The sequence below is a fragment of the Carlito syrichta genome, unplaced genomic scaffold, assembly GCF_000164805.1.
Source record: "Carlito syrichta isolate Samal-C Ts95f unplaced genomic scaffold, Tarsius_syrichta-2.0.1 Scaffold309114, whole genome shotgun sequence".
Taxonomy (NCBI): Eukaryota; Metazoa; Chordata; class Mammalia; order Primates; family Tarsiidae; genus Carlito; species Carlito syrichta.
Window position 1 is genome coordinate 422,461 of NW_007253210.1, and position 7,811 is coordinate 430,271.

Below are 7,811 nucleotides of genomic sequence, written 5' to 3' on the forward strand. Positions count from 1 at the left end.
AGGCAATCCACTCACCTCAGCCTCTCAAAGGCGCGGGATTACAGGCTAAGCCACCAAGCCCGGCTTGTTTTTGTTTTTGTTTGGTGTCTCTGTCACCCAGGCTGGAGTGCAGTGGCACGCTCATGGCCACCACAGCCTTGACCTGCTGGGTGATCCTTCCACCTCAGCCTTCCAAGTTGCTGGAACTACAGGCGCAAGCCACCATGCCCGGCTTACACTAATGTTTTTAAATAATATTTTTAATAAAGAAGAGGCCTGGCTATCTTGCCCAGGGTGGTCTCGAACTCTTGGGCTCAAGCAATTCTCTCACCTCAGCCTCCCAAAGTGCTAGGATTACAGGCATGCGCCACCATGGCCAGCCCACATTTACTAATTTTTTAATAGCTTTATTGAGATAGAATTTACGTATTTAATTAGGCTATTTAAAGTATACAGTCTAATTTTTTTCATATTCACTAATTTTGAAATTTTACTTTATCTGTTTTAAGACTAGTCAAGTGCAGTCTTTTTCCATCTTTATTATGTGTGTGTATGTATTTTTCCGAGCTGTTTGAGAGTAAATTGTAGGTATCATATGCCTTTATCGCTATAGATTTCAGCATGTTTCTGAAGAACAAGGACATTATCTTACGTAACTATAGTGCAGTTGTAAAATCCAAGAAATGTTATCTAAGATACAGTCCATAGGTTTTTTTTGTTTTGTTTTGTTTTGTTTTAATTGGAGTCTCACTCTGTCACCCAGGCTGGAGGGCAGTGGCATGCTCCCAACCACCACAACTCAACCTGCTGGACTCAGGCGATCCTTCCACCTGAGCCTTCCACGTAGCTGGAACTACAGGCACACACCACCATACCCAGCTAATTTTTTAAATTTTCTGTAGAGATGAGGTCTCACCAAGTTGCTGGTCTTGAACCCGTGGGCTCAGGTAGTCCTCTCACTTCAGTTTCCCAAAGTGATTATAGGCTCGAGCCGCTGCGCCCGGCCCATGGTTAGTTTTCACTAATTTTTCAGTAATGCCCCTTATAGCAACATTTCTCCCAAGCCAGGGTCACATGTATTTGTTGTTAGGCCTGGTTGGTCTTCTATCATCTGGGAACAGTTCTCGGTCTTTCCTGGCTTTCATGACACTGCAATTTTGGAAGAGTACAGGTCCACTGTTTTGTAGACTGTCCCTCAGTTGGGGTTTGTCTGATTTTTGTTTTCCCCATGATTAGATTTAGGTTTTGTATTTTATCTTTATCTTTATTGAGATGAGAGTAACAATAGTAGCTACCTAATGGAGTTATTGTCCAGATTAAATTGATCATGGAAAAAACACACAACAGTGCTGGTATGCAGCAGCAAGGGCCCCATAAAGGAAGACTGTTGTTAACGTTGGGGGGAGGGGCCGGGGTATGAAGCTTATAAACAAGGTAAGCAGGGCTGGGAGGGAGAATCACTTCCCGTCATGTAGCCCGGGAGAGGCTGGCATGAGACCCAAGCGAACCTGAGCATTGTGTAGGGTGCATGCTGAGCTGCTGAGGTCATTTCTGCAGAGGTGCCCGGGGGGCTGACAATCTCTGAGCATTTCCCTGGCCCTGACACTGGCTGATCCAGCCAGGCCCCGCCTTTCTGACTGGGTGCGTTGCCTGCATCCTTGTAGCTCTTCTACCTTTTCTCCCCTCAAAACCAGGTACTTCAGAGGCTCATCAAGTCCCGAGGGAAGTCTCAGTCCAAACACCTCAACGTCCAAATAGCAGCCTCAGAGAAGCTGGCACAGTGTCCCCCGGTGAGTGCCTAGATTCCGGGGAAGGGGAGGGAGGGAGGGCTTTGAGTCGTCCTGGTTTCCTCTGGCCTGCATGGGAGACAGAGTGACCAGGAGCACCTGAGCCAGGTCCGTAGGCGCAGACAGGTCTTTGGGGAAAGAGGCACGGGCCGGGGCCGTCAGAGACTGGGTTCAGGTATTCCCCCTTCTCAGTCAAGACCCCCTCTAGCCTTGGTTGCCTTATCACCAGACTGAGGGAGTTGAACTGAGTGCCCAGACCTCATGCAGCTCTGCCAGTGTTTATATCTGAGTTCGCCCTTCCTCTCTCCCTCCACATCCAGAGGCCTCTTTTTAACCTTGTCCTTCAACCCCTTGACTCCACCCACTGCACCCAGGCCACACCCTCAGCCCCCTTGGTCACGCCCCTGCTCATCCCGGCCCCGCCCCTAACCCCGCCTCCATAGGAAATGTTTGACATCATCCTGGACGAGAACCAATTGGAGGACGCCTGCGAGCACCTGGCTGAGTACTTGGAAGCCTATTGGAAGGCCACCCACCCGCCCAGCAGCACGCCGCCCAATCCGCTGCTGAACCGCACCATGGCTACCGCGGCCCTGGCTGCCAGCCCTGCCCCTGTCTCCAACCTCCAGGTACAGGTGCTCACTTCGCTCAGGAGAAACCTCAGCTTCTGGGGCGGGCTGGAGGCCTCGCAGCGGGGCAGCGTGGCGCCCCAGCCGCAGGAGCCCGCCATGTAGAGGGTGCCCCGTCCATCTTCCCGCCCAGGGCTCGGAACTGGAGTGCAGGGACTATGGGGAAGGAAAGGAAGAGCTTTATTTTGTAAAAAATGTGGTGAGCGGCAGCGTCTGGTGTCTGGTTTTTTTATGGGACTGGGGCTGGTTGCTTCCCTGGGCCTGGTTCCATAGGACTACATCTGCCACCCGGAATATGAGGTCTGGTGGGGGCCCTTAGAGGACCGGGGATTAGGAAAGACATAAGGGGAAGGCTGACACGCTCATTCACTGGACTCCGCGTTCTTTTCAGACCCGACAGAGCAGCGGCCCTCAGACCCAGGAAACCCACAGAGCAGGGCCATTAAACCCAAACTGCCCCCCCCAGCCCTAACCCCAGGAGGGGTCTAGACTTTTTCTGTGACTTGATGCTGTTCCTGCCTCCCTTTTCCCACTTAAACAGAGTCCAGGAAGGGCCCTCCTGCAGGTGCCCTGTCACCCTCCTCCCATAGGACCTATGGCCCCTGTCGGAGACCACCCCACTAAGTAAATGATTCTAGGTTAGAGCCAGAAGAAACCCATGACATCATTCTAGACTGTTGGTTTCTAAATTTGTCTTCAGCAACAGCCCTTTCGATCACGGAATCGTATGTGGAAGCTGAGTGTAAGATAAAGCGTTCTTGCTCAGCCTGGAGGGAGCTGGGGGCTCGGCTTCCCCTTCACCTCCATGGGGACCCTTGACACACTTCTGTGCCCTCTCTGCCTTGCTCCAGGTCTCCAGGGAGCAGTTTAGAAACTGCTGCTTAAGTCTTATCCCCATCAACCGGGAACTGGACCACAGAGAGGGGACTCATTTGCTCAGGGTCATGCAACTTGAAGTGGCAGGGGAGGGGCTAGAACCCAGGCCTCTCTTTGTGCCCCACCCAGCAGCCTCCACGGTGGCAGTGGGTACCAGCTCACCTCCACTTGGCATTTGGTGATGAGGACATTGGGCCACCTCATCATCTCCAATGGGGGAGGGAGGCCATCAGCCCTCCCCAGCCCGCTGCTTTGAGTGCTTGTTGGGGGCAGGGTGGAATCCCATCAACCTTGGGGACTGTCATCTGACTAGGAAATGGAGAAGCACAGACTTCTGGAAGCCTGTGATTGGGGTCTGGAGAAGCCAGAGTCAGCAAGTTTGAGCTGAAATTCCCCCCCCCCCACCTTTTTTTTGTTTTGAGTCAGAGTCTTACTCTGTTGCCCAGGCTAGAGTGCAGTGGCTCACAGCCACCACAGCCTCGACCTGCTGGGCTCAGACAGTCCTTCCTCCTCAGCCTTCCAAGTAGCTGGAACCACAGGCGAGTGCCACCACGTCCGGCTCATCTTTTGATTAATTGTAGAGCCAAGGTCTCGCCAAGTTGCCCGGGCTGGTCTCGAACATGTGTGCTCAGACAATCCTCTCGCCTCTGCCTCCCAATGAAATCCCTTCTTAATATGTTTGGAAAACTAGAGGCAGTGACTAACCCACTCGGCCACTAACGAAAGGCGGGACTAATGAGCAGTTAATGATAATTAACCCCGCCAGTGCTTTAATGACATGTGCAGAGAAATGGTGACTAACTCATGGCTGCCTGCCCTGGTCATCCTGAGCGCCCACGTGTCCTCTGGGCCTGGGGAGGCTGGGCTCCCCCTGTGGGTACAGAGGAGCAAATGTCCTGAGGTCTGTGCTCCGCCTGGGCGCTAGAGCCATTTGCCCTGGGTCCCCACCAGAGCTGGCACCCTCTCCTCCAGCCGGGCTGGGTGTCTGGGCGCTGTCACTAACCTGCCTCGCTTTGTTGTGTTTTCTCACCCTCGCCTGATCTGCATGGTGTGTGCCGTCCGTCTGTCTGCTAACCAGGGACCCTACCTTGCTTCCGGGGACCAGCCGCTGGAACGGGCCACCGGGGAGCACGCCAGCATGCACGAGTACCCGGGGGAGCTGGGCCAGCCCCCGGGCCTGTACCCCAGCGGCCACCCGCCAGGCCGGGCAGGCACCCTGCGGGCTCTGTCCCGCCAGGACACGTTTGATGCCGACACCCCCGGCAGCCGAAACTCTGCCTACACGGAGCTGGGAGACTCGTGTGTGGACATGGAGACTGACCCCTCTGAGGGGCCGGGGCTTGGAGACCCTGCAGGGGGTGGCACCTCCCCAGCCCGACAGGGCTCCTGGGAGGACGAAGAAGAAGACTATGAGGAGGAGGTGACCGACAACCGGAACCGGGGCCGGAGCAAGGCCCGCTACTGCCCCGAGGGCGGGGGTCCCGTTCTGGGGCGCAACAAGAACGAGCTGGGGGGCTGGGGGCGAGGCGTCTACATCCGCTGAGAGGTCGGGGCGCGCCGTGGGAAGGGTGACCTGGGCGGGGGGAGGGACGGGGACCCCCCCCAGGTGGATCTTGCCTCCGGGGTGGCGCCTCCCTCCTTTCAGATGCCTTTTGCTCACCATTTGGGGTTTCTCTGTATCACCCAGCTCCCAGAGGCCCTTAAGCCCCAGCTGGAGGTTTTTACCTGCCTTCGGTGGATGGATGGCGGGATCCCCACCTTCCCAAAGTGTCCCCTTTCCCCCCATCCTTGGGGGCTCACCCCATTCCCCTTCCTAGAAAAAAGGTGCACTTCACCCCTTCCACTCGGGGCCTGAGTGGGCTGGCCCTTCTTTTCCCAACCTGAAGTGTTTGGGAAGGGTTGGCGCTCCCTTCTCCCAGCTTCCTGGCAGCGTTGTTGGGTGGGTGAGGGCCACGGCATGGAAACCCCTGGGGACACTGTCTTGGGGAGGGGTCTGGGTGGAAACCAGGAGGCGTCAGACACGGCACCTTCTCCCCATGGCCATGGCCAGCAGGGCCCAGAACCCTGAGATGTGGGCCCCTGAGATGCTGCCTCCGCCCCGCCACCCCCTGCCTCAGCCTTCACCTGCCCCAGGAATGAGCTTTGCTGACCACATCCCCTGCCTGCTGCCATCAGAAGAGGGGGCCCCTCTGCATCTGAGCCCCCGTCCCCATGCCGCCTGGGAGGGGAGCCCACGGAACTCTGGTCTGCCTCATCTTAAACCAAAAACTGCTCCTTCACCCCCACCCTGAGGCTCCAGGGGAGAGGCCCTGTGGGTGGGTGTGTGCCACTCCAAGGGTTGCCTCAAGCCTCGGCTCTCCCCTGGGGGGTTTGGCTGCTGCTGCTGCTCCGTCCTTGCCTCGTGATTCTGTTACCCGCGTCCACTTTCCCCAGGAGAGACCTTGGTACCCCCGCTCCCCTGGGGTGTTCCTCTGCCTCAGTGTCCCGACAGCCCAGCAGCCCTGCCCCTCTCCAGCATCCCAGCTGGGTCCGAGAGAGCCGATTGTGCCAACGAGGACTGGGCCCTGCCCGGCTGCCCGCCTCAGGGATGGGCACCTCATGCCTGTCTCGCCACCTCTTGTGCCAATGTTGTCCCACCCCCGCCGGGGGGTGGGGTGCAGTTTCCACTTACTGATGAGAAGACACCACTGCCCAACACTATTCCTCCCCGTCTGGTGTCCTGTGTCCCCTCTGGTGTCCCCTCTGTTGTCTGTCTGTCTGTCTGTACTCCCCTAGGAAAAGTATTTTGCCATTATAAAACCGCCGTCCTGTCCTTTGTGGTCGCCTCCCAAGCCTGCTTTGTTCTCGCCATGTAGCTGCCCGCCTGGCACGCGGGAGCCGCCCACATGCAGGTGCAGTGGGTGCTGGAGGACTGGGTTTGGGAAGAGGCTGTGCCCTGATGTGGCCTCTGATATGTCATGTCCAAACAGGAGCTGCTTGGCCAGTCTCAGCTCCTCATTCAGCCCTGAGCCCCATGCCTTGCCAAGCAGAGCCAGGGACAGAGGAAACGGGTATTATCCCATGAATGAGGTCAGACCTACCAATGCTGTGTCAGAAAGGTACGTGGTGACTCACATCTGTAATGCCAGCACTTTGGAAGGCCAAGATGAGAGGACTGCCTGAGCCCAGGAGTTCGAGACCAGCCTGGGCAACTTGGCGAGACCGCATCTCTACAATAAATCAAAAACATTAGCTGGATGTGGTGGTTTACATCTGTAGTTCCAGCTAGGTGGAAGCAACACCTGAGCCCAGCAGGTTGAGGCTGTGGTGGCTGTGAGTGTGCCACTGCACTCCAGCCTGGGCGACAGAGAGACTTCGATTCAACAAAAAAGGAAGAAAGGCACACGCTTATTTCTCTGTTCCTACGGCCTTGTTGCTCCTTAACACCTGTAGAAGGAGCTGAGCTCCTGGCTCCATGAATGCACCCCTGCTCTTGCTAGGCAGTTTTGGGGATGCAGAGGTGGTGTGCTTGTTTTGGGGGGAGAGAAAATCAGGGACTCCACCATTCCCAGACGGAGCGTGGTGAGAGGAAGAAAGTCAGCAGGTGGCGGTGCCCATTCTTGCCCTATCCAGCTGCAGGATGGGGATTCCTGACAGTCGTTCTGCGGCCCCCTGCGGCCCTGCCTCACAGCACCTGCAAACCGTTTCCCACCTCCCAAGTTCTTGTTTCCGGGCTGGTGGCCCTGAGGACCAGAGTTCTTGGGCTCTTCATCTGAATGCTCAGGCCCTACGTATGAGAGAGTATGTGTGTGTGTAGGGCAAAGCCATCCCCTGAGATCCTCCAGATAAGTTTGGGGATCAAAAGGAGGAAGAACTGAGCGGGCCAGAAGCCAAGCAGCTGACCCGCTCCCCTGGGAGTGTGCTCCCACTGCCTTTCCACGACGTTGCTCATTCCTGTGTTGATTCATTGAACAAACACTTATTGAGCACCTCCTGTGTACCAGGCACACGTCTCAGTGTCGGCCACAGATCATTGCAGTGCAGCACAGTGGGCTCCACGATATACTGTGGGAACCTGCAAAAGGAGTTGCTCCTTACCCTGGGGGAGGACAGGAGAGGCTTCCTGGAGGTGAGGCTTCAGCAGCTTCTAGAAGCGTGGTTAGGAGTTAACCCAGGCGATATGCGGGGGGAAGTGTCCAAAAAAGCAGGAGATATGCATGCCACATCTTTGATGCCTCACCTCACTGTCCAGCGAGGAATTGGAAAGAGCGGGTCACAGGGGGCTTGAGCCACATCAAGGAGTTTAGACTTTGTCCCAAACTGGGAGCTGGTGTGCAGACACGGAGGGATTGTGAGTAGGGATGGTGAGATTGCCTCCGTGGTGGATTGGAGCCTGTCCTGGAAACAGCTGCCACCTCCACATGGGAGAGGAGGCTTTGCCTGAGGCCATTAGAAAGGGAGGGTAGCCGGCTTGGTGGCTCAGTCTGCTGTAATCCCGCGACTTGGGAGGCGGAGGTGAGTGAATTGCCTGAGCCCGCGGGTTCGAGACCTGCCTGGGCAA

The 7,811-nt window shown here is 56.3% G+C and overlaps 1 protein-coding gene across 1 annotated transcript in view; it reads left to right on the forward strand.

Annotated features, from left to right (window-relative positions):
- The window catches only part of LOC103269223 (voltage-dependent L-type calcium channel subunit beta-1), a 12,482-nt gene extending 6,394 nt beyond the window's left edge, over nt 1-6,088 (forward strand). Inside the window, exons 7-9 of the mRNA XM_021716972.1 lie at nt 1,674-1,769; nt 2,210-2,395; nt 4,350-6,088. Coding sequence (XP_021572647.1) covers nt 1,674-1,769; nt 2,210-2,395; nt 4,350-4,814 — 747 coding nt within the window. The 3' untranslated portion in view covers nt 4,815-6,088. The remainder of the gene's footprint in view (nt 1-1,673; nt 1,770-2,209; nt 2,396-4,349) is intronic.
- The last annotated feature ends 1,723 nt before the right edge of the window (nt 6,089-7,811 follow it).